The sequence below is a fragment of the Rousettus aegyptiacus genome, unplaced genomic scaffold, assembly GCF_014176215.1.
Source record: "Rousettus aegyptiacus isolate mRouAeg1 unplaced genomic scaffold, mRouAeg1.p scaffold_m13_p_3, whole genome shotgun sequence".
Taxonomy (NCBI): Eukaryota; Metazoa; Chordata; class Mammalia; order Chiroptera; family Pteropodidae; genus Rousettus; species Rousettus aegyptiacus.
In genome coordinates, this window is record NW_023416306.1 from 40,273,057 (window position 1) to 40,300,571 (window position 27,515).

A 27,515-nucleotide genomic window follows, 5' to 3' on the forward strand; every position below is an offset into this window, starting at 1 on the left:
AACACATAAATTTAAAAAATGTGAGCAAGCTTAAAGAATTCCAGACCTGGCATGAAGGTTCCTAATCTCTCTTGTTACATATTCTTTGGTATAGAACTAGAGAGAATGCATAGTTAGAAAAAAAATGCCAGAGAGATGGAGCTGTTTTGAGATTGACAAAAAGCTTTCTAATGACATGAGATAGTTATAGACATATTGCTTTATTGAACTAACTGCCTTTTCCTTGTTCTCCATATTTTGGGACATTTAGCCTCATAATCTTCAAGTTCCTTCCCACTGAAAATTCATATGATTGTAACTAGCAATAAACATACTGCATGAAATATATAAACAGTAAGTTGATGGTGCCAGAAATGTTTTAAGCCATGCTTACTTTAATCAAAAGGACTTACTATTGAACATCAGTTTCCTTTTGTCATTATGGGATTATGTTCTGCAATTACTGAATCACAGGAACATAAAATGGTAGAACTGGGGAAGAATGACTCAGAGAAAACTCTAGTAGAAAACACCCTCATCTTACTGATGAGAAAACAGATTTTTCAGGAGTTAAAATGGCCTGCCTAGCATCATACAGCTAGAAGAGTTGGGATCAACATACATTCTGATTCCCGGGTCTCCTACTTAGAGTAAATCATGTATTAGAGATGATTTGGTTGGAAATGAGTCATTCTGAAACAGTGCAAACTTAAAATATATTTCAGATAAACTGCAAGAATGATTTGATGGCACTGTTTCTCTCTTTTCCCCAAAGCCTTAAAATTGATCTCTAAAGTAAATTCCATAGCTAGTACAATTTGGGACATTTTAGCTGTCTTCTGCTATGGTACTCAAGAACAGGGTGTCTCTGCTGTGTAAGAGTTGACGTCCAGCTAGCTCTGGGTCCCCTAGTCCTTGGAATTTGAGGAAACAGTACAGGGATCTGGTTATGGTAATATTATCTGTGTCTCTAGACAGATAATATTAATAAAGCTGAAAATCACAGCTTATTAATAAAGGTGAAAATCACAGCTTCAAAGAAGAGATGTCATGGGTGGCCTTAAATTTTCATCAGATTATTTCTACAATTAAAAAACCCTCCCCAAACATTTATTCTTGATATATGCCAAAGGGCTCTGTATGGCAAGTTCATATACTATGCTATTTTATTATCTGTCTCAGATGCAATTTAGCATTTTAGGTTGCAGTGTAATAATGAAATAATCATTTTTGTTCTCTTACAAGTGCCAATGTGGACATTTTGAAGATGTAATGAGAAAAGCCACAAAGATGTATAACTGTTCAAATTTTTAACATTTTCAAAATTTTAATTGAAACATACTATAATGCACATAGTAACAGGTTACTATTATGCTTCATGTATGTTTTTGGACATACTTTTTCCTATCAGAAGACAACATGGTTTGCTAGTTATTACATAAATAGTAATATATTATAAGCTTGAAACAAAATAAGACAAAAATCTAATACAATCTAGCTCTGGTTAGATCTATTGGTCTGAATTACCCAAGCTCATTATTGATCCTGGAATACTAACAGTTTAGAATAAAAGAAACTATATAGATATTTAAGATACTCTGTTAAGATGATCAATGAGGTACTTGTATCTTTAGTATTTAGAAAAAGAATCTCAGAGAGCTAAAGGAAAAAAAATTCTCCTCTAAAGGTACATTAAATTGCTATTTACAAATAGTTCCGCATTAGGAGAAGCTTTATTCATTAAAGTGTTAAACGTCATATAACAGAAGGATTGAATCCTCCTAAAAATGGTAGCTAATGCAACAAGGCAAGAATCAGAAAAATATTGGGGAAGAGAAGAAAAATTTTCAGATGATATGGCTTTAGTACCTAAACTGCCCTAGAAAATCAACTCTAGAACATATAAAATTAGTAAGAGAGTTAAGCATAATGGTCAGATATGAGATAAATACGCAACAGCTAACAGATTTCCTAGATACCAGCATATACTAGGTAGAAAATATAGAATATTTCCCACTACAATAGCACCAGGACCCAAAACAGGAACGACGCTAATAACACTACATAAAAGATTTCAGTAAAATGGAACACGGTCTATTATTTTGGATAGAAAGACTGTACATTGTAAAATCAATTCTTCTATTAGATTGAATGTAAATTTAAATTTAAGTGAGATTTTTAAAAGGAGAATTTAAGAATTGCTATGAAAATAAGCAGCAGATATTCAGAATATGTAAGTCAAAATATATGACATTAAAAAAACTGTGGGTGTTATTGGTCTATGAATTATTAGATTGATAAATCAGAAAAGGTACTACCATAAGAGACCCTGGTATAAGAACTTAACTATATTGTTATAAAGAAAATATCCTAAACTATTAAAAGAAGGGATGGTAACACACTCAGACAATGACGTTGCTCTGTTTAGAAAATAAAGAGAGGATTTCATTTCACAGTCTATGTCATAAACCAAAATAAATTTTAGATGAATAAATGACTAAATGTAAAAATCAGGTTAAAAAAAAAAAGCATGTGAATATTTAGCTGATTTTAAAGGCTAAAAGTCTATTAAAAAATTGTGTTATTATCTTTTACCCTCCAATTTTCTTTTTCTGTCAAAACAACACAACACAGAACAAAAACTGCATTTCAGAAGCAAGTGATAACTGAGAAAATGTTTTTGGCAAATATGAGACAATATGAAAGACAATAACATACGAAGAATTCTTATAAATAAGAAAATTGCTGCCACTTTGAAGAGAATGGGGGAGAAGACAGTTGTATTTAATTCACAGAATTGCAGTAAGTCTTCACTTAACGCCGTTGATAGATTCTTGGAACTGTGGCAAGAGGACATATAAGGAAGCCAATTTTACCATAGGCTAGTTGATATAAACAAGAGTTAAGTTCCTACAGCATCTCATCAATGTTATAACAAAACAACACTGAATGAAATGACATTATTTGAGGACCTGCTGTACAGAGAATAAATGTTTAGATTTACTAGCCATCAAAACTATAAAAATTTGAAAGTGTTGGCAGGAATGAGTGCAATAAACATATACACAGTTGGTCACAGTGTAGACTGGTACATCTTTGTCTTGAAAGCAATGTGATAAAACTTATCCAAGCCCTAAAACTGATTATTCCCTTTGATGTAGTAATTCTCAGAATTGAACTCTATTCTAAAGAAATTATTAAAGGTATAGACAAAGACCGATCAATAATGATATTGATCTAAATCTTATTAAACTAATGTAAAACTCTAAGCAAAATACGTATCTCAGAATATGGATTAACTATATCACAGTACAATCATAGGATGGACATTTATGCTATTTTTAAAATGTGTTCTAAGGATATTTGACAGTAGGAAAATGTGCTCTTAATAATATTGTTAATGGAAAAAAAAAGATATGAAATACTATATACGGTGTGGTTTTAGATTGGAGTAAAAAAACATGGATATTTGAATATAGGAATATACACATACAAAGATTTGGGGAGAAAAGAAAAGAAGATGAAGAAAATGTATCAGAATATGGGTAGAAGTTTATCTCTGCATGGCGGGATGATGCATGAGCTTTCTTTCCTTAGCCTGTGTCCCTGTTGGAAGCCAGCTCACCTGCATAATCCTCTGTACCATAGTCATCGGTGGGGTCTTCAACTCGGCTGTAACGGACACGTTCCACTTTAGGAAACTCATTGGTTGGTGAGTACGGCTGCACAGAGGTGCCGTAGAGTACCAAAGACCATTCTTTCAATTTACCTTGGGAAATAATGAAACCACATTGTTATCAAACATTTACTCTTTGGCTTTATAATTTCTTTAATTCCTTCTTACCTAAGAAAAAGCATCAGTAGATGCTTTTTGGGAATTGTGGGAAGCAGAGTCATATAAATCATTGCATCAGATACAAGGCTAGAAATGCACATTTCCCACTGTTTGCAGAATTATTAACTATTTAATAATACGTACCACATATTTACTGAGTGCCAACTATAGGATAGGCCTTAATCAGCATTTATAGGCAGACTGAAAAATGAACACACCTCAGATTGTTGGGCTGAATTCTAAATTATGGATATTTAAAAGAATCCCTGGATTTTACAGAGAGCTTTGGTTTTCTAGGTAGAGAAGTCTTATTTGAATTTTACAAAAACTTTTGATGTTATCTGCCTTGTTTATCAGTAAAAAGATAAAAACAACTACTTTGTTCCACCTAATTCCTGAATTGGTCATTCAAGCCTCGGAATATATCACTATTTATATTATCCTACAACACCTGTGCTGTCCAATGATAGCCACTAGACATATGTGGCTACTTAAATTTAAATTAACGAAAATGTAAAAATTCAGTTCCCTAGTCACACTAACTACATTTCAAGTGTTCAGTAGCCGTATGTGGCTAATGATCACCATGATGGACAGCACAGATACAGAACACTTCGGCACTGCAGTGTTCTACTGAACGGCACTGCAATAGAGTATTTTCTGGTCAAGGGTGCCTCGAGACATGAGACAGGTGTTTAACCTCATTTGGATGGCATGTTCACAAGGAACATTTTGCTTTAGTTCATATTCATTCCTTTATTTCTTAGATTTCTAAAACTAAACTTTTTAGTGCAAAGAGTAAAAAAAAAGAAATAAAAAAACCACACCAAAACTGAAAAAACTGCCCCCAGTCCATTAAGGTTAATAAGAGTCACATAAAAATAATTGAACATAAGCAGATATGATGAAGACAAAACCATTAAAAACTTGGAAATAGGCTGTTAGAAGGGACTCCCCTTAGGCCTTCCAGTCTAATATGGAGAATCCAGGCATGGTTCGGGACTAGGGCTCTGCCACAGTAATGGTGAACCTCAAGTGTTAATCTAATTCATCTGTTAGCATCTGTAATCACCATCGAATTGACACTTATCATTTCTAAGTGCTTGTTATATGCTAAGTAAATTTTATCCCATTAAATGTTCACAACAACCAGGAGGTATTTGTATTCCTAATATAGTCGATATAAACGATAATGAGGAAATTGAAGCACAGAGGTTGATAACTTTCCCAAGGGTATCAACAGGACTGAGTCGTTTCCCAAAGGCCTTTTTAACCTAAAAAAATATATATCACTTAACTCATAAGTGAAGGCAGCAGAGAGATGGGCAACAATTCTGTTGTTAGCATCAGTTCTTGCTAATCAATAGGGAAGTGCAAATCAAAACCACAATGTTATATCCCCTCATACCTGTTAGAATACCTATTATCAAAAAGAGAAGAAGTAACCAAGTGTTGGCAAAGATATGGGAAAATGAAACCCTGTGTACTCTTGGTGGAAGTGTAAATTAGTGCAGCCACAGTGGAAAACAGTACGGAGGGTCCTCAAACAATTACAAATAGAACTACCATATGATTCAGCAATTCCACTACTCAGTACTTATCTGAAGAAAACAAAAGATACAGATATCCTCATGTTTACTGCAACATTATTTATAATAGCCAAGACATGAAAGCAACCTGTTCCCATCAATGTATGAATGGATAAAGAAAATGTGATATACACATATACACACGTGTGTGTGCATATATATATATACACACACACACACACACCAGAATAGAATATTATTCAGTCAGAGAAAAGAAGGAAATCTTGCCATTTACAACGGCATGGATGGACTTTAAGGGCATTATGCTGAGTGAAATAAGTCAGAGAATGACAACTACCATATGATCTCACTTATATGTGGAATCTTAAACAAAATAAACACAAAAACAATACACATACACAAGAACCAAGCTTCAAAAATACTAAGTTAATAACACTGTACCGCATATTTGAAAGCCGCTAAGGGAGGAAATCTTAAAAGTTCTTATCACATGGAAAAAATTATGTAATTGTGGGGTGATGGATGTTAACTAGACTTCATTGTGATCATTTCAGATCATTCTGTTGTTCACCTGAAACTAACATTATATGTCAATTATGTCTCAACTAAAAAAAAAAAAAAACTATTCTGGATCCAAATCCTGTGTTCTTAAACCTTTATATTATATTGCCTTCCTGTTCATTTCCAGTTTAGGAACCTTATATTTAAAATTGCACATATTCTTTGCTACATTGTTTTCTGACATTTTCATTGGGCCAGCACATTGGTTTATATGTGGTTTGCTCTCTGCCAGCTTTTCTTTGAACTGGTTTGTTAGGGACTATTCTTTTCATAATCAGGGTGCTGTTTGGTTTCAGAATGCCAAGTGGTGTGCATTAAGTCATAGCAAGAAGTGATGACCTATATGACTGCCTTTACGTTGCAATGCAAAAGAGAACCCCTTTCCTAACAGCATCTCTGAAATGCACAAATGGAGCATGTAACACAGGGACATCACAGTCCATCAGTCTCCCTAAAACTTAGTTCATTTAACTTACAATTATTTTGGGTCTAAAAATTAACCTAAGTGCTTTGAAGAGTGTTGCCTCATAATCGATTATTTTCCTTTGTGCCATTTCTTAAGTATATCATAAACCTGCTAAGGATATCTTTGCTTGGGCAATCCATCTCTATATTTTTCACTTATAATTTTATTTCCTTTGAATCTCTGACACAATTCACATCAAATACTGCCATATTTAGGCCATTATTTTTTTCTTCCCTACCACTTTTCCACTTGCTAAATTCTATAGATTTTGCAGTTGATTCTGCAACATTCTGCTAAGAAATTGCTGTGTAAATATAGAATGAGAAAAATCCATTCTACTTGCTAACATATAAATGCACTCTGCCCAAGATAGAAAACCCAAGATAAGCAACAAAACAAAGAAAATGCTATCTGATGGTTTTAATATGTATTTAAGCGTATGCGCGCGCGCGCGCGCACACACACACACACACACACACACACACTGGGGAAAGGGAGGGGAGGGGAGGGGAGGGGAGGGGAGGGGAGAGGGAAGAGAGAAGCAAAAGTCTTCTTCCAAAGTGTGAGTAATCCTGAACAAAAAGGTTGGTTGAAGGAGGGATACCGAAAGAGCATGTGTTTCTATTAAAGGCTCCTGACTCCAGGCCAGTAATAGCATTGGAGTATCTCTCTCCTGGCATAAAAGAACATTTCTGAAATGATTGAAGGTGACTGGGGGTAACAGTGAACATTTAAATAGTGTAAAGGAGAAGGTAATGCTATAAATAGACTATCTAGATTATATGGGCTACTGCAGAGAGTTCAACACAGGGAATCATAGTTAACTGGATAGACTCTGAACTCCTTGAAGGCAGAAATATTTATATTCATAGTCCCTTACCCTTGCACACAAATGGCAGATCAACTAGTAGTGTGCCCTTCGGGCAGTTTGCTCTTATGGGGGTAGAGCGTTTTATCACTGACATTCTTTAGAATTGCTGGTGCATGGCAACAATAAAGGGCAGAATCACTTTTAGTTTTATAACTATCTTAAATTCTCGACGAAGAATATACTCCTGATTCTATGCCTTAGGCTGCACACCCCTGTTGTATACAACTGCCATATTTTGAAAGTGTTTATTTTTCTGGGATCTCTGGACACATTAAGAGTTCTGTAGTGACACCTGCTGATGGATCAACTGGAAGCGGTCCTTTGGTCAGGGCAACACAGTCCAGTCACATGCTGCCATTGCCCCTGAGTGCTATGACCACATGCATCTCCGTGGGCATGGCCTTAAAAGAGGAGGAAAGAGAGAGGAAGGTCCTGGGAGCTCAGTATATGATGAACAAGTGAAAGTGGTTAGAAACCAGGATCTAGTTTATCTGAATGTTTTCTATCAAACCCTGCCTTGTTGATGAACATTTGATTTCTGGATAAAACTTTGGTATCCGTTATATTCAGGCTGCACGCTGGAGGTGAGCTGGACCCAGATACTCTAACAAAACTTTTATCTTGTTCATTGTGACTTTGTCACCATGCTGGTTTTAACCTCTTTGATTATGAGACCGCTGTGGCAACACATGTGAACCACATCACAGAATCAGGGAAAAGAGATGGTCAAATTGTATGACTAAAAATGGATCTTTCAGAATGAGTAACTATCTTACTGGTAGACTAAAGTTTGGTAAATATACACCAGCATTCTCCACTGTGTTCTACTGTGTGCCTCCTCTTTCCTATGCAGTCACTGTACCTGAATGGTACGCACCTTTCAATTAATTACAGAATGTCTGGATTAATTTATTCTGAGATCAGCAGAGGGCTAGAAATGGATGTCAGTTCTAAAATCACCCTTAGGCCTGATTCTTCTGCAGATGGACTGGACAGAGCATTGAGAAGCATGAATATTTCAGATAATCAAAGTTTATGTCCACAGCTGAGCAAGAAAGCTGGGTTAGTTATCAAGCAGATCATTTGCTACTGAGCCATGTACTCCACAGGGCTCCATCATAGGCAACACAGGCTGCTGCAAAAACTGTTCAATCTCTCACCCCATGGCATACTGTAAATGCCCTTATTTTTAGGTTACAAATAAACTTCCATGAAAAGAGAAGTAGGACATATACAGCAAGAATCTGAGACCACCTGAAAAGACCTTTGTTAATGTTGTAATTTACATGTTATACATATCAAGAGCAGGTTCTTTTTCCTTAGCCCTTGGGCTCACCTGGAGCAGAATACCATCGTTCATTTTCTTTAGTGGTAACCACTTTAGCTGACATATGCCAGCTCAGTGTCTTGCCTGCACCAAAATTTAAATACAGAGTAAACTCAGATAAAAAGATAACTAAGGAAACCTGTCTCCTCTTATGACCTGGCAATTTAACCCATTTCTGTTGCACAAGGGTGGCTTGTTTATGAACCAAGAAAGTAAGAGAAGCTGAGTAGAGACATGGACCCCATATCCTGAAATATTAATTAATAGCTGTCATGTTTTATCCTGTACTTAAATCTAAATATTTATTCTTTATTTCTTACCCTTAAATTATTACCTCTGAAATCATAATCTTGACAACTGGAATACATGCAGACAAGTCAAAACACATGATCGCAGGGAAAAGAATGATGTTGATGTGTAAGTGTGAAACACACTTTGGCCAAAATGTACTCCATCACTTTTTTCTACACAGTAGTCCAAATTATAGAAAGGAAATACTCACCTGGAGTCTTGAAGTTCCTCAGCTGAGAGGGAGTGTCATAGACCTCAAGGATCCAGTCACCAGCAGCTCGTTCTCCCCAGCAATGAATGGTCATGAACTCCCAGTTTTTAAATCCTTCCATGGAATGATCAAAAAGCCTAAGAGAGAAACATAAAATACTGTTTTATTTGTTACTTAAAACCCAGTGAGGGTCAAGTCAAGACCATGATCAGTGAACTTTTTGTATCCACTAACGTGTTCAGCTCAACACTGGAGGTTGTATTCATCCTGGACATTACTGATTAGTAGATCCACAGGGACCGCAGACTATTCTACCTTAGGGAACCAGGCATGGGGCTGATCATGCAAGAGCAAATCTAGAAGATATAACCATTGGTGAATCAGGGAAACTAGGTTAAGACTTTACCCTCAAGACTGTACCAAGTGTTGAAGATGTGGTGCAACTGGAACTCTTTATGCTGCTGATAGGAACGCAAAATGGCACAGATGCTCTAGAAGACAATTTGTCAGTTCTTATAAAACTCAATAATCCAACTCCTAGATATTTACACAAGAGAAGTCAAGACGTATGTACACTTGAAGAACTCCATGTACATGTTCTCAGCAGCTTTATCATATTAGTCAAAAACTGTTAACAACTCAAATGTCCTTCACTGGGTGGATGGATAAACAAATTATGGTATAGTCATGCAAAGAAATACTATCCCGTAATCAAAACGAATGAACTACTAACAAACACAACACCATGAATGAATTTGAAAAGCACTAAGCCGAGTGAAGTCAGACACAAAAAGACCATGTACGATTTAATTTATATGGCATTCTAGAAAAGGTGCACAAAAAGAAAGAGATCAGTGGTTGTCAGGAGCTGGGAGGGTTGTAGGTGGGCCATGGTAGAAGTTTTGAGGGTGATGGAACTGTTTTTTATCTTGAAAGTAATGATGTATGGTTATACAACCATATAGATACGTTTAAACTCATTGAATTCATCGTATGAAAAAGTGAATTGTATGTAAATCAGACCTCAGTAAGAAGACTCTACCCACTAATCTTATCTAGTTTAGAGAGTCATGCCTGCAACTCCAGGCTATTTTTCTGCTCTTCCAGCCCTTCCAATGATTTTCTAACTTTTTAATTCCTTCCATGAAATCTTTCTACTTGAAATAGCTAAAATTATTTCAGTTTCCTGTGATGTAATCCTAAGGGACACAAATATGAGGGAAATAATATAAGGAAACAGAATTCTCATCAAAAATAAGATGTCAATTGATAATGTATAAAACTATCACATTAAGAAATAGGCATATCATTTATATAGCTATATAATACAGATTTGACTGCCCAAAGAAATATCTAAAAGATTTCTGTAGAGATGGGACCTAAAAGATGAAAAGTAAAAGATCGAGCAGGAGGCAGATGTTTTTAAAAGAACTTTTCATTTAAAAATCATGTGCATCTATTATTTTTATTGAAAAAATAAGAAGAATTCGAGAGCTATAGAGGCAAACAGAAAGGAAAAAATATCTCTAGCATTGTCTTAGGAGTAACCATGTCCAGTTACTGTGACATATGTCTTTCAATGGAGACAAATGCAAAGGTCATGGCATCTGGATGTTGATGGCTATTCAGAACATGCAATCAACTCTCCCTGCTTTAACTTCATGTTTAGCAAGCAAATTGGTGGTTATATGTAGATCTTCCCACTGGGAGAAAATGTACCCTTCTAAAAACAAAAAAATAACCACTTAATCTCCCTTGTAACTTACTATGTTAGAATTCTAAATGTTTAAAAAGTATTTTATCAATGTGTTTGAGGCTCCCTCTAAAGTGCCAGCTGGATTCCAAACCTGAAAGGTTGGGTGGTGCAGCTGTGGGCTGTTAGGTAAATGGCTGACGCTCAGCAGTATTCCCTAGGGGAAAAAATGATAAACAGGAGAAGCACCTGCTACATGTTCCTGAGCCCTTAAAAGATACAAATTATTTAGCAACATTCACAAAGTGTCCCATGATTTTGGAAAGGCTGAGTTAAAGTTGAACAGGTCTCCTTAGAGGACAATATCTCAAATCTTTAGAATAGTCAAATATGTTTTGTTACTCTCCATAATGGGTTAATGATAGGCAGTAATTTTCAAAACTTACACAGACAGGAAGCCTTTTTCCCTTTTAAAGAATACCTGTATATTATCTATAAAGGTCACCTCTGAACAGAGGGGTGTGATATTTCAGTGAGCACCTCACTGATCTGGAAGCTTTCCCCCATGATAATAGGGATGGTGACAGTGGCTCCTCATATGTTTCCACGCTGCAATTGAGTTTCAGTAGAGTAAGGATGGTGCACTTTATGGAGATCCTACAATCCATGTGCTACCACAGTAGTTTATGGCCTGAAACGACTTCGCCAGGAGGAAGTTGCTGGGTCATTATATAATTGACTTACACACACAGAGCCCTTCATGCATGTAGAAAGCATGCACGTGAGGTGAAAGGAGACACACAGACGGGGGAAGAGGAGCTTTATCAAACTGCCCTTCCTGACAGACACACGTTACTAAAGGGAATATGTTGACATAGAAATGGACGGAAGCGGAAAACCAGTCTAGAACTACTTCTTATCCCACAGTTCTAATTTAGGCTCTAATTCATTGAGGCCATTGTGCCATTTGAGGGCACTGAAGCAGTAACTTGTCACATAATACCTTTCTAAGAGTGTGGAACTTAAAAGCAATTCCCAGTTTAGACAGAACATTTGGCTCCTTGCCTCATGTCCAAAAACTACAAAGGAGACTTGAGGCTGCCATCACATGAGGGGCAGTCTTGTTTCCACAACCTCTGCCAACTTTTAATTACTCATGGGTCAATTATTTGACTGCTGGATTAGCAGACCCTATGTTTCGTTCCTTCCACCCTTTCCTGTCCACCTTTGAAAATCATTCCATGACTAACCCATCACTTTAAAATCACATTGGGAACAACAATTAAATATAAACTGGGAGCCAAGAAGAATGCTCATAAATTAGCATTCAAATAAGTGTTTCAAAGCCCAAATATAAACAGGTTTTGTCTATCTGGCTAAGCAGTTACCCCCTGGTCTCCTCACTTTAGGCAAAGCTGGAATGATCATTAATTTCACGCAGACACAAAAGTTGAGGAGAGGAATTAAAATGCAGCCAAACACAATCATTACATTTTGCTAAAAGAGTTGATGGAGAAAGAAACAGACACTGATCGCTGCTTTTTTAACTAGTTGGGCATTTAGTTTTCTAATCTCACCCTGTCCTTTAGTTTAATTCTGATTCAGTACTTAAACTATTCCCTATTTTGAACAGTTACATTTAAAAGCACCACATCATCTGCATATAATGAGAAGTATGTTGCTGGTAGACAAGATTTGTTTTGCCAAGAACACACTTCCTTAAGACAATCATGTCAAACCATTGGACACCTGCTAGGAAGATTCTAATTGTGTGGTCTCTGTATGTCAACTCAAAAGTTCAATGCCCAGTTTGAAGGTCTGTGCTGTGCCAACAGAGCAGAAACCAGATGTATGCCAACATTATTAGTATGGATACAATGTCAATAAGGCGGGGCCAGTGTGCTCAAAGCTGGAGTAGATTAACGCCACTCCTGTATCCACATCTCCTGTTGCAATGAAACTGTGTTTCTGAGTTGACTTCATAATCATGTGCTCGATGAAATGATATGTGCATGTGGTGGCACAAATTACACATCCAGTTATTAAAATGGTGCCCCACAGCCCTATCCCTGTGAGCGGTTTTCAAATAAATTACTCTGGACGAAGTTCGGTAGAAAAGACTGCCATTAAGTTGTACTACATCCTTTTGAGGAATTAACTCAGGAAATAACTCATGTAATTACTGTAAGCTCCCCCCACCTCCCCCTCACTTAAAGGGTCTAGCCAATCTCTCAAGGCTACAACATTCTTCTATGATGTTATGGCAACTATTTATTTTAACAAGACGTTTTATAAATACTAATAGCTATGTTATATAATTATTTCTAAAATTGTAAATGGATCTTTATTTCAGAATTATCCACTACTTAGCAAACAGTATTATGTTCACTATAGAATTAGACATTAGACCAACATTTTGGGAAGGTTTCTCTCAAAAAATTTTTTATTTTCATGCCTCATAACAAAGTAGAGCTGTAGAATGTTTAACTTATTTGGCTTCAGTTTTTGATTTCTTTAGATGTTGGCTTTTGTAACTTTTAAATAACTTGTTCCTGAAATAGGGTATTGAAAACACACTACTAAGTATTTTCTCTTTCCTAAACTAAATCCTTTCTTTGAGAAAGTTTAAGAGAAAGGTACTTGTTCTAGAGGTTTGGAATATCTAAAAAGATGAGTTTTTTTTTAAACTTTCAACATGCATACTATTACTAACTTACTCACCAACCCCCAAATGCATTTCTTCTTGTGGATATATGATGTAAGTCCTTGATTTTCTTGCAGATTCCATTTTATAGTTGATGGCTTTTATCTATGTATCTGCTTTATATTTTAAACTCCTTTATAAATTAACTTGCACAGCATCCAGCACATACTGCTCACAAGTCTTTTGATGACACGAGAGTAACAGGAATGTAGAAAAAAGTTGGATGATCTTTTAAATCGACGCTATTTAAAGTGTGGTCTGTGGACAGGCAGCTTCAGCATCACCTGGGAGCTTATTAGTAATGCAAATTCATGGACCTCACCCCAGACCTACAGAATTAGAATCTCTGGGAGAGGGGCCCAACCATCTGTGTTTGATTGAGTCACTCACCAGGTGCTTCGAGAAGCACAGCGTAAATAAAGGTTAGCACTTATTAAAGGCTTACTTGCCAGGGGCTGTGAGGAGGACTTGCGTTATGTTATCTTATTTAATACCTGTAACAACTCTGCGAGGCAGATACTATTAGGTCTCTTTTCTAGATGAGAGAATCACTTTTCCAAAGTCAAACATAAAATCGGTGAAATCAGGACAAACCCAACCTTAACTCCAAAGTGGAACGTTCTTTAGAATGAATGAAGGAAGAGGGTTGACATGGGAGGCCTTAGTGGAATGTAAAAGTATAATTTTTACTTCAAGTCACAAATGAATTTATACTTTCTTGACACTTTACAAATGTCAATAGTTTGCAGTTAAACATTTGGGCAAGGCAGCAACAAAAATGATTCAAACATATCCACATTTAAACATAGTTAATTATAGAATGCTATAGGTTTTGCAGAAAGTGAACCTCCTCTCTCTAGTTAAGATCATAATTAGAAGCAGAGATATTCAGCTGTAATCAAATTTGGAGAGGGAGGCAAAGTTTCAGCTTTCAGTCAGAGGCCAACATTTGGAACAGAGAGCCAACACAGCTCAACTAAATCTAAAACTCAATGAGTTGGGGGAGGGGGAGATTTAGGGGAAAAAAAGATGATGACAGCTTTTCATAATTCTACAACAAATGCAGTTGAAGGAAGAATCTGATGGGACAACCTTTAGCTTGAAAAATTTTACACTTGCAGAATTTGAATATGTCATAGAATAAAGGCTAATAACCAACGTTACTCTTGTCTAAAAACATTTTAAAGGACCCAAGCCCACCTAGCTTCCCCCCACGATACTAGACCTCCCTATTCTCCCCAGAAGTAAACCATTTGTTCTGATTATTCAATTTGGCTTTTTGTTTGGCAGGGTGCACAGGCCAAGAGGAGGACCGAAAGGGTGGGAAGGCAGAGGAAAACAAAGGGAAGAGAAGCAACTAACCATTTGTCCAGCCCGGGACTGCTCTGTTTACTCAGGGCTCCCACCCACTAAATGATCAACCTGGCTTGCCAGGGGTGCTTGCCTGCTGGGCTAATGGGGCACAAAGCTCAAGTTGGACTAGTTCTGAATGCTGCTGAGTGCCTTCCAGGGCTCAGCACCTGCAGATGCTTGGTAAACTGTTCTTCCTCCAACAGCTGTTCTCCACAGGAGTTCTAGCAAGTGCCCTTCAGCTGGGACAGGGAGGCACTGAGGGGCTCCAGACGGCCCACACAGATTACAAGAGTTCACTGACTGTATGGAAAATCAACTCCCAAGGAATTGCTGTGGTGAGGGGAAACATAATACTGAAGAAATTCCTCACAGACATGTCTAGGAAAATAAGGACTTCTCGAAAGCTGATCATGGCCCCTTTATTTCCTTTGGGAAATTTACCCCTACAGATAATATTGTCAAGTCCCAAGACTATGACAGGTATTTGGTCAATACTGAAAAGGAGAACGGTCACAGGTAATAAGGGAGGGGTGGTTGCTGTCCTCTCAGGCCTCCCCTCCCTGGTTTATCCTCATTGTCACTGTGTTTAATTTTTGCATCAGAGAGGGGAGATGACATCAAGTGAGCCTCAGATTCGGGGTCTGAACTGGCTCTCAGCAGCCTTTCTCCTCACAGCAGCCAACACATAGTCCACCGTCAAAAGAATCCTACCTCATGAAGGAAGGGGGGAGATCAAATGGGGAACCCTTTGTGCCACCACAGCTCTGCCTCTTCATCTCAAATGACCCCCAGTACGGAAACTTTATTCAGAAGTCCTATCTTCTAACTTCATAGAGTTCTTTATGTGGTCCTCAGAAATCTTGACTTCTTGGAAGGAAAGATAACTATCCAACAGGGTAACTATTGCTCTCATTAATAATCTTCGAGACACAAATTCCTTCTAAAACCTGACCTATTCACCTTTTCCTTGAGGCAAAGTGTTCTTGCCTTGCAGACCAGCATGAAGGACACAAGGAGCAAAGTAGGCCTTCCCTTAGCCCCTTCCCCGCCTTTTTCTGTGCTTCTTGCCCTCAGCTCCCAATCCTGCAAATGTGCTTTGAAATAGGACATGAGGATTCCTTGCCACTAGGTCAGAGACTGAGAGATATTTCCCCTCATAACATTAAAGCTTCAGGATATGCCAGAAGGAGAAAATGCCAAAAGAAACGGTCTTCCCTTAGCTGCCTTGGTAGGAGGGATGCTACTAGTGTCAAGTACAACAAGGACAGGGGAGCCAGGCCCTGGAAGGTGGCCATATGTGGTTTTGGGACCTGGTGCAGCTGTTTTACATTTAAGGAGTCAGTTGCTCAGAGCTATGTTTTGGGGGAACTGTAGACAAATGAATTCATAACATCCTTTGTATCTCTCGGTGCCTCCAGCCCCCTTCCTCCCTTCCAATCTGTCTCCCTCTTTTTGGTGGCTACTTATTTTCGGCACTGAGAAGGAAGATATACAAAAGAGCAGCACTTTAAGAAATGCTTCAGCCCCAGAAGATGCTCTCTGGGTGCAAACCTTATTCTCTGGGGGTCTTGTTTGGGAAAATTGAAGTAAACCTTATGACCGCCAGTCACCGAGGGTCTGAAATACCTGTTTCTTTTCTCTGACACAAGTCATGCAGCACCCTTGGGTTCAGCACTTTGCAAAGAGCAAAGCAGATGTCCGCTGTTGAAGAATGCATGTGTGACTGAAGTCAGTGACCTTGTAATCCACCAAATGCCTGTGATGGAATCCACAGCTCACAAGTTTCCTTACTGAAGTCATTTCGGGAGAAGCCAACAAACAATATTGAAATATGCAGGAAGAGCCCAGAATGTCTGAGGAGGCAGAGTTTTCCAAGCAAACAGCAACTGCAAAAGGATTACTTTTCTACGAAGGAGGGGGCTCAAAGCATAAGAGCCACACATACATGAAGCAAACCTTTGTACTTTGCAATATTTCACCTGGACACTCTTTCAAGTTCAACACAGTTGAACGATAGTAAAGAAAAGAAAAAAGGCAGAGAAAAAGGTTTTCCCTGGTTTTAGTAACAAGCTGGTGTGACCACCATTAATCACGTAATTGTGCATCTGAAGGCCATGCTTGCCAGAAAGAAGCATCACGCAGGTAGTGGCAATTACCTGGTAGGCAACAGCTGAGACCCCTGTTTGCAGAGAGAGGAGGGCATGCCCAGCGATCTGATGCCAAAGCATCCTTCTGTTCTTTGCACCTGCACATAATGCTTCTAGCTAAGCTGAGCTTCATAAAGCACTAAGTCCATACCTGAATAGAAGACATTAAGTTTTAAAGATCACAACAAGCCTTCCAAGCACAGAAATAAAATGCACTTGAAGATTTTGGAATCTGTACTCCTAGTCACCGTCATGTAGAAGTGCTTGCTGTTTATTGCTTTCTCTTTTTCTCACTATCTTACAGCAGATGAAGTTTGGGGATTTTGAAAAGCAACTGGCAATTGCTTAGTCTCACTTTCATTTCTGCAGGCTTGCATTGGCTCCTGGCTTCTCAACTCTTCTGGCTTGTAGATAGTACCCTAACAAAGATCACCGCTGCCATGGTCACCTGGCATGTGGACAGGTGGCTACATCTACGTAAAAGGTTGGCTTCCATTTGGACTTTAAGTGCCATTGATGATAAAGTTTTTGCTTCCATTAGATGTTCTCTTGGAGAAAAAAAAAATCAAATTAAAGAAGCTCTTAAGCTTCTGGTTATGGTTTGTATTTTAGAACCATAATGAGGATGAAGTGTATAGGACAACCTGACATTTCCCCCCATCTGGTCCCACTTATTGATAAGCATGCCCTGCCCATAATCCTAACCACTTGAAAAGCCAGTGGAGGAAAAGGAAACTTGTGCTAGAACATATTGGCCTTTCAGCAAGGTCCTGGCAATACAGTTACCTCCTGGAGAAATGTTTGGAAGGAATGAGGAGGAGGGAAGAGGCTAAGAAGAGAAACCGAGGGCCCTCTTGGGCAATAAAGACTAAAGGGCCAACCTTTAAAATGGGTCAGCAAACGATAGTCAGTTCTCAAGCCAAATCTGGCCTCTAAATAAAGTTTTATTGGAACACAGCCACTCCTATCCATTTATATTGCCTGCAGGGGCTTTTGTACTCTAACGGTGGAGTTGAATAGTTGTGACAGAAAAATGGCCTGCAAAGCTCACGACATTTACTAACTGGCTCTTTAGAGAAAAAAATTTGCCAGTACCTGTTTTAAAACAAAAAGTACTTCCTTGAACTTTGGAAAGTGCTTGGGCAAGAGAATTCAGTTAATCTGTAACAAATGCCAGAAGACATTTGAGGGCAGGGGAGAGAATCTAAAAGGCCCAAGTAGTTAGTGCTCTGCATTTCTTTTTCTTTTTTTCTTTTTAAGATAAAGAACAATGGTGGGTATTCAGTTTTTCTATAATATCCTTTACATATTACTGAATAATTAAATGTTATAATGCTTCACGCCTACAGAGTCTAGGCAGCTTTGCACTCACGGATGGGCAGTGAGAGCTATGACCATCCCATCAGGACACCTAAGTGCCCCTTAGGTAGTTCTTAGTGTAGTATGCAAGGAGCAGCTGGCCTTTTCTTCCCTAAAGAATAGCTGAGTGTCAGGGTGACCCCTACACACTGGTGGGCAGAGGCCATTACTGTACCTGTTAGCTAAAAGCTGAGACCTGGTTCCCGAGGGCGAGGTCAGGTAGATGGCTAGGTCTCCCCTCCTGGGGTGGGTGATGGTTATGCGCACGACTACATGTTCCAAGTAGTTGACATGGTGGTTGGGGTTATCGGAGCAGCCTGAAGCTTTGTAGATGGAGCGCACTGCACTGTTGGGGCGAATTGTCCTGCAAGAAAGATAAGGAGTTTGAGCAAAGTACGTGGCAGAGCTCAGTGGAGTGATCCTGCAGGCCTAGAAAGGGATTATATGATGTAACGGAAGCGGCTGGTTGCTGGATACTAAAGGACACAGTGCTATCACCCAAAAGACTGGGTCATTTAAAGGATTAACACCAGTTAGATGGTGAGAAAGATGCCAAGTGAGAGGAAAGGGGTAATTTTAAGATTCTATTATCTTTGTGGAGGATATTGAACTTGAGAATCTCACCTTGTTAAAAAGAGATTGCTGGCTCTCAGCCCCAGAGGGTCTGATTCAGTAAGGCTGGGGCGGATCCCAAGAATAAGCACTTTCCAGGTGACAGTGATGTTGCTGATTTATGGCATATACTTTGAGAGCCACTAATATAGGCTCTTGTGGTATAGTGAAAACTAGGGATTAGCATGACCTTGGGATTTGACCCTGGGCTACCATTTCCTTGCTCTATAACCCTTGGGCACATTTGACTACAGTTTCCTGTCTTCTTCAGGAACTGCCTCCTGTTCCATTGTCTCCCTTGAACACCGGGCTTCAGTCACACTGGCATCAGTTCAAATTCTGGGATAATTTAAGTGTCCCATCTCAGGGCCTTTGTTTACCCTACTCTAGTCTAAGTTCTTTTATTTATTTATTTTTTTGCTTTCTGCTCTTCATATGGCTTTTTCTCTTCCTTCATAGTCAAAGCTTAAATTTTACTATCTGAGACTGTCATTGAACCATAGGAAAAAATATGCTCCCTAACTTTTTTTATTTCCAACATTCACTTATAATTTATAATTATCTACTTATTATATTTTTTGGCTTGACTCCCATTAGACTGAAAACTCTGCAAGGGCAGGAAGCATTTCTTATGCTCCTATCTATCCTTAAAATCTATATCAGGGCTTGATATCCAGTAAGTGCAAGAAAAATAACTGTCGAATTGGTAAATGAATTTGTAAATGAATAAAAAAATATTCCATCTAATCGCATTTCTTCATTTGTCAAATGGCAACAATACCCAAGTTTTTATAAAGTTTTAATAAGAAAACACATATGAAGTTTCTAGCACTTGGCCCATAATATGTGCTGCATAAATACTGGTTGACTTTTCATTCTTTTATCTTTTTGTTATTCTTTGCCACAAAAAAAGTAGAATAGGAAAAAATAAAACTTTAGTACATTTATTTCTACTTACTGACAAATTTTTTCAAGGATTATAATGGCTCCAGTTTCATTACAACCTAAGTTTCTAAATATTTCTCTGAGAGCCAACTATATAAAGAAAGCCAAAAGCAAAATACAAATAAAGTCATGAAGTTGAATCCTATTCTTTGGATTCAGCATCTAGGAGAGACTTCACACTATGGTGTGGTAAATCCTGCCAGCACAGCCTCCAAGTTTGTGCAGCTGAAACTCGGGGATGGGCCCTGAAATCTCTGAATAAACCACAGTCTTGTTTACTGTGCATTTTCCACCACTCTTTGGAGAATTACACGCTACATAGTTAAGTTGCCACAACTTAAGGTTTAGATTTTTTGGTCACACTGCCTTATGGAGAATAAGTGCATTGTCAAATAGAAGTATTGACAGAGTAGAAACCTAAAGAATGCTTATCTGTAAGAGTCACCCATAGAACCCTTTTAGAGATGCTTTTCTTTAAAGAATCCTTAGGTTCTACTTGTGGGGATTTAACAGATTAGCATCCTAGACATTCTACTAGAATTTTATAATTACATTAGAAAAAACTACATAAGGTTTAAATTTCCATGAGTAACAAAGGGTGATCTTGAGCACTATTGTCATAGTGTCTGCTTGCAGCACACATTACTTGATTTGTCGGTCTGTGCTCTCCACACACACGTGCTGCTGGGGGACAGTGGTCCACTTCTCCGCCTCCATCACCATGGCTTCTGCATCCATCAGTCCAAATCCATAGAGATGGCTCACTATGGAAAGCAAGAGGGTGGTTAGCTTTGCTGCAGTTAGGAGCAACCTGCATTATATACGCTGAGTTATAATTTCACTCAGCAGAACCCAGACACAACTCTATGGGATCCTGGCTTTCTTTCTATCAATGATTTAAAAATAAATAAAAAAAAAATAGGTAAGTGATCACAAAAAATAAGATGAATGTATATTACTCATTGAATATATACCATTACTAGTAATATGATTTTCATTTATGAATGTTACTACGTGGCAGGCACAAGTGCATATTTTTACCTTTAATTCTCCCAACAATCTTAAGATACTAGTGCTATTATTATCATCATTCATGGATGAAAAAATTAGGAACAGAGAAACTTGGTTGGGGCTGACCAGCAATTCAGTGGTTGGGCTGGATTCTAACCCACATAGCTTGTCCAAAGGCTTCACTATTAACTGCGTGTATTCAAGTGATGACATCATCAATTTTGTAAGATAAAATAATTAATAGGTTCAAAGAGAAGTGACAATGTATATGACTTCTCCTAGTGTAATAAGAACTTACATGCAAGAAATACCAATTTTCTGACATGTATAGTATTTATTCCCAGAAGGAATAAATTATTACCTCTCCTTTAGCATATGAAAAATTTATTAAATTTTATGCATGAAATATTTGGAGGCCTCTAGATTTGTATGCCAGCTTCATATCCTCACGTGTAATCTTTTAGTTCTCAATGAGAATACCTATTTATCTAAAGCTGAATTTGACATAACTATCTCAGAAATTTCAATTATATATAGGAATATTTTAGTGATGATTTAGCAAGATCAGCATGTACACTGCTTTCTAAAAATACTTAAAAAAAATCCCACTTGAGTACTTTAAATCTTTACCTTGTTTAAACTGTCTCATATCTTTATATTTACTACAAAATCATACTTCTACCGGATTTGCTGCTAAAACATTTTCCTTATAACATTAATTACTTTATGCAAAAATTTCTATAGCTGCCGACTTATGGACTATTTAAATACTTCAGCTTGAGATTCGAGATGTTCTACAATACAGTACCATACTACTTTCAAAACAACCTATTCACCAAACTTTCTGCTTTAGAAAAGTTATTCCTTTTCTAAAGATGAGACACTTGCTCTGTCTGCCTTTGCTCATGCTGAGCCGTTGGCCTGGAAGTCCCTCATGCCTCTTCTCTGCAGAGTCAAACTCTAACAAGTTCCTGAAGGTCCAGCTATTCGACCTCCTCCTCCTCCTTTAAACATTTCTGGGCAATAAAAATCAATAGATATTTACTGAAATTCAACTATCTGTAATGAGTGAACTTTTCTCCTTTATAGTCTTATGACGCTAATTAACTTGTCAATCCATGTGCCCTCCTGCCCATCCATCTACCCAATCCATTCATCCATCCATCCAGCCAGACATCTAGCCAGCCAGCAATCCGGTTACCTGTTCATCCATCCGTCCATCCACCCATCTACCTGCCCATCATTTAAGTGCCTTCTATGTTCCAGGCACTATATTAAGCACTGCACTTTTTATCTGTGCCACGGACTGAATTTCTGATTAATTGTTAGCATCTATCTTTTTACCTCAACTTCATTATAAATTGTTTAATGACAGGAACATGACCTTATATTTCTTTAAATGTTCCACAGGATTTAGCAGAATGTTATACATGTCAGAGGAAAAAGATATTACAACATATAAAAAAGGAAAATTATTCTAGGATTCAGAAATATTGCTCTATTTCTATTTGCTAATTACATAATTCTTGAAAAACAAGATAAAATATCTTTCCTCATTTTGGGATATTATCCATCCCGTTACCATTACTAAATTATTATTATTGTCCCATGTGAGAAAATCTGTGTAAAGAATTATATAAATAGTAGGACTCATTATTATACTATCAGGTACTCAGCTAGTCAGAACATACTAAATAAAAATCAAATAAAATTACTTTACTATGACAAGGATATTTGTAGTATTTTTATATGGGCACTTTTGTAATTTTTAGTATAAATGATTTATTTTATTGATTAAAAATTAATGCATATTCATTGTAAAAACTTATAAATACATCCAGAAAAGAAGAAAGAAAACTCACCAATGACCTCATCGCAATTTGGTAACTGCTGTTTACTATTCTGTATATTCAGTACTAATCACATAATATTACATGAAGCAATTTTACCCCCTTAGTTACAAAAGAGACAGAGTGGCCCACATAATACAAGAGAAATGCCAAGTTTCAAGGAAACCCAATCATGAAGATTTTTTGTTAAAGTTCACGTAAGTCTTATGTTCTCACTTATCTCTTAACCATAGTCTATATCAATCCATTGTGAACAGTTTCAGGTATTTTCCTTCTCTGGGGGAAATGAAATTGGTCCCAAAGATGCTATGCCTGGCATTCTAGCACTGCATAGAACCCAAATAACCTCATGCTAGTGTCATGTGGTTTTAAACCAGCACAACTTATCATTTTACTTCAGTTTAGGGGAAAGAGATGAATTATTTGGCTGGTATGTGTAGGGGTGAGAAAGAGGGGAGGTGGAGGCTGGGGAGGGCAAGGGCTTTGAATGGTCTGCAGAACAAGCTGCCTGGGCTCCAGTGAGCTGTACTGGCTCCTGCGATGCCCACCTGTATCGCCAATAGCTGTCAACCTAACACCATTAGGACATAAATTAACACACAGAGTCATCAAACACAACAAACACTTCATGCCTGTTAACACCGAGTTAAGTAGAAAAGCATCTTGAGTCTTTATGAAGGCCATAAATTTGTTTCCTTTTCTGATTCAATTCCTACCCTCCAGAGACAATGTCTGTTCATGTAACACTCAAACTAGATGTTCAGAAAAGGGGCTCACAAGCTCTACTTAAACTACAGACTAGCAAGTCAACAGAAAAAAAAAGTATGTTAATAGAATATTAATGAATGAAGGAATTGGATTAGATCAATACTGAGTCAGTAATGGAGATTTTTAGTATTTTAAATACTAGAAATTATATATTGGTCCACAATCGTGAAACACAACCTAAGGGAAAAAAAGCAATAAATTTATTTCCTTTATTGGAGGAGGGGGGGTAGTTGCTAGCAATCTATCAACTCCGCGTATTTTGATTGGCACTTATTTGTTTGTTTTTTGGTAAATACTGATGAGAAAATAATTACACAATTGTGTTGAGCAGATAAACTTCAAAATATAGTGTCGACAGGGGAAATATAGTTTGGAAACAATAATTTTTGAGATATAATTGTAATTGACATATTAATTTTAAAAATATAAAGTTTTCAGACTCTAAAATGATCTATAAATTCAGATACGCTAATCTTTCTTTTGGTGGCCATTTGAGTCAAGTCTGTCTTGCCCATCACACTGTTACCATGACAGGCCATAGGGTGTATGATTTCTCCAGTGGCCTCAGCAGATCTAGCTTAGAGGTGATCCCATAAATATCTGTGAATGAACACACCTCAGAGGAGAAATTTTATTTAATTCACCAAGTGGCATAAAGTGTTTACAAGAAAATTGTAAGGGGAATTAGGAGTTCTGTTCTTTTTATTACTGACTCCTATAAAATCATCATCAACACTAAAAATTTATCCAAGTATAGAGCCCATATTCACATTTAAAACATTTCTGATTGTAGCACATATATCATGCAAATAACTGGTTGTGATATGGCCATTCCATAACTAAAGTAGTTTTATTTATGCACAGTTCTCATGCCAAGGTGAGAGCAAAACCCGAGCCTGAAAATCACTTTCATCCTCTTGGTGTAGAACCCTCTCTGTGTAAAATGCAAAATTCTATAGCCTTAGTGTACAACGTTGGTGTGAGTGAACATAGAACCGGTTCAAACAGAATTTTCCATTCCTATGAGTGGGGGCAGTAAACAGGCAGGTTGTAGTTTTAACATTAGTTAAGATTCAAAAATCAATATTCAGAAAGATAGAGGGAACAATGCATATGTAGAGTAATGAATGATCTCAAAACAAAATTATTGAAGTATATTTCAGAAAGTAAATCTATTTCTTGGTGGCATGATGCTAAATAAGCTTAATAAAGAAAATTTGAAAAATTTGCATAACATCATATGTATCCCATCAGGTCGCACGACTGTCTATGCAAGAAAGCTCAGAAAAGTGAAATTGTCTTACGCCAGAAGTAGAGCTAGTTTTTATTCAAAGCTATCTAAAGTCTTCCCAGCTTGGACTAGTCAGACGGACAACAAAAGGCAGGAAAATAGATGATGTTCTCCAGCAGGTGTATTTTCATTTTCTGATGAGATCAGAAGTGCTGAGAGAAGCTAATCACTAAGCACACAAGTAAATGACTGCATAGTTTGAAAGCAGATACAGTTAATTTAAATAACAGTTCTAACTAAACTCAATTGAGGCCTGAACACAGGAAGCTATTAACCAGGGAAACAGTGTAATTTTATCTCTTTTAGTGGACTATCCTTACTGGAGATACTACTTTAAATCTTTCTTTTCTTTTTTAATATTATACTGAATGGACATTTCATGATGACCCTAAAATGACTATCAGTAAAGCATTCTATATATAATAAAGGAATTGGTTAAAAAAGAACTTTTTAAAAGATTTTTGAGCTTCCTAAGTAAGCCTTTCTGCTGCCAGCTGTCAGATGTACAGACAATGTTATGCAGCATCCAAAGTAAAATAGGGCAGGCAAACAACAACAAAAACTCTGTATAAGAAATCAGAAGAATCATTAAAAAAGACAAGTAATGGGAAAGAACCCAAAAGAGGCTGGTATGCAGAAAGTACTCAGTAAATATTAGTTGACATTAGGAGTCAGGTAGGAGGACCCAAGAGGAAAAAGTGATATTCGCTTTGTGCTTTGGTGCAAGTGTGGACTTTGGTGAGGTGAAGATGGCAGGGGGTTCATTCCAGGGGCCAGGACAGAGCCTCCTGGTTAAATAATCAGGTCTGCCTGTGGTTCATTGGGGCAGCAAGGAAACCAGCAACCCTGGAGTGGGCAGCAGGTGGGTGAGTGGTTGACAGGGATAGGCATTAGTGGTAAACGTGGCAGGAATTAAGGAGGTGAGAGCGGACCTGGAGAGAACCAAAAGCCAATCTTAATTGATTGTCCGGTGTCCTTCGCCATCAACCAGGCTGTGGTTATTCTCATCTACCTACAAGTAAACCACCAGACTAAAAGGTAGTTATGCAAATTCCTGTTTTGAGGGGACTGCTTGATCTGTGGGTGGGTAGAAACTCCAACCCCAGATCAAAGAGCTCCTGCAGCTGTGCAGTCCTCGCACCTTTGGGTTCTTTGATCCTCAACAGCGCTGAACCACCTGCTCTGAAATAACAGCTCCCACCAGGGACCCTGTGCCTCCCACACCTATTAATCAACCAGGCCAAATGTGCAGAATAGGGGGAGGAAGTGAAACATGAGAGGGCCTGCGACACTTTCTTCAGTCATCTTGTCCCACACGCGTAACGTAAATGCTTAAGTTCTGCCTTTTCGAAGTAAAAATACATAGCTAAATATCATAACATAAAATGGAAAATTGGTAAAGATGAAAAAGTGGCAAGTAATGCTCTTCAGTCTCCTATGTTTATATTTCTTCACTTAAATATCTTGGATAGATGGAAAGCCAGGATGCTTCCAGAACTACCTACTTCCCCCTTTCCTTACTCCCTTTTTCTGACATCTATCTCTTCATTATATACCCCTTGATTTCAGTGCGAAAGTCTCAGAAGCTTCTTTTTATTAATTACGTTTATTGTGGTGATATTAATAAAATTACATAATTTTCGGGTATATATTATAATTTGACATCTATATATTCTATTGTGCATTTACCACCCAAAGTCCAGTTACCATATATTTGATCCTTCGTAAGCTTTTTAGAGAATCAGAACGACAGTTGCTGTGCTTTCTTCTGCAATGCAGTGCAAGATGCAGACTCCCTTCGGGAGAGGAAACAGCAGCCAGCACCTGCCTTATTTCTGCATGCTTTATATTTCCCTTGCTCTTCCTAAAATCTTGAGCTCTAGTCAACAACTCCAGCCAGATCCAAACATGCCAGCCGTCACCAGTGCTACTGAGGTCTTGCATGTGGAAAGTTTCCAGACTGATACTTGGCTGTCTGCAGGTCTGTACTTCAAAGCTCCTCTCGGGATGGGTTTGGTTAGCAGCTGTAGGTAGTCAGACAGGCTCATCATTACAGAGATGAAGTAAGGAGAGTTTGGGGAAGCACTGCTGAATACTTCTTCTCCATGTACAATGTACGTCCTTATAATGGATGTATATATACATCATTATGTTATGTATGCATATATAAAATATGTATTTATTATTATGATGCTTCATTTTACAGAGTTAAGATAAGGAGATACATCTGCCTTTTCTCAAGGGTCTCTTTCCACTTTAAGAAAAAATGTCAAATTATCTTCTATTCTTTGGATATTCCTTTTATTTACTTTCAATATAGCTATAATAAGCAAGAAATTTGTTTAAGGAAATTGACTAGTATTTCTAGACTGGAGGTAGGAAAACTGTTTTACTAGCTTGGGATGAACTAGTTATATCTCTGAGGGCATATGCAGATCATATTTGTGCTGGTTTTTAGGAAACTGAGTTTGTTTGTACAGAGATGAAAATCAGATAAAAAAAATGTACTATGAGGGCCTCTGGGTAAAAACTAATTGAAGACTGGACTGACCATATGTCAGCTCTTAGCCTCAATTTTCTTGGTGTGTAACTTGAGCAAACAAATACCAGATTGAGATCTTGATGAGCCAGCAGCCAAAATTCTTATTTGTAAATTATTCGCTTTTTAGATAACCCGTCCTTTAATTTTCT

General features: G+C 37.7%; 1 protein-coding gene across 5 annotated transcripts in view; it reads right to left on the reverse strand.

Moving 5' to 3' along the window:
- The window catches only part of PCSK5 (proprotein convertase subtilisin/kexin type 5), a 400,819-nt gene that overhangs the window by 147,703 nt on the left and 225,601 nt on the right, over positions 1 to 27,515 (reverse strand). For all 5 annotated transcript variants that reach the window (XM_036218095.1, XM_016127089.2, XM_016127088.2 and 2 more), the window contains 4 exons: positions 20,551 to 20,668; positions 18,523 to 18,711; positions 9,092 to 9,228; positions 3,605 to 3,748 (listed from right to left, as the gene is read on the reverse strand). In XM_036218095.1, coding sequence (XP_036073988.1) covers positions 3,605 to 3,748; positions 9,092 to 9,228; positions 18,523 to 18,711; positions 20,551 to 20,668 — 588 coding nt within the window. The remainder of the gene's footprint in view (positions 1 to 3,604; positions 3,749 to 9,091; positions 9,229 to 18,522; positions 18,712 to 20,550; positions 20,669 to 27,515) is intronic.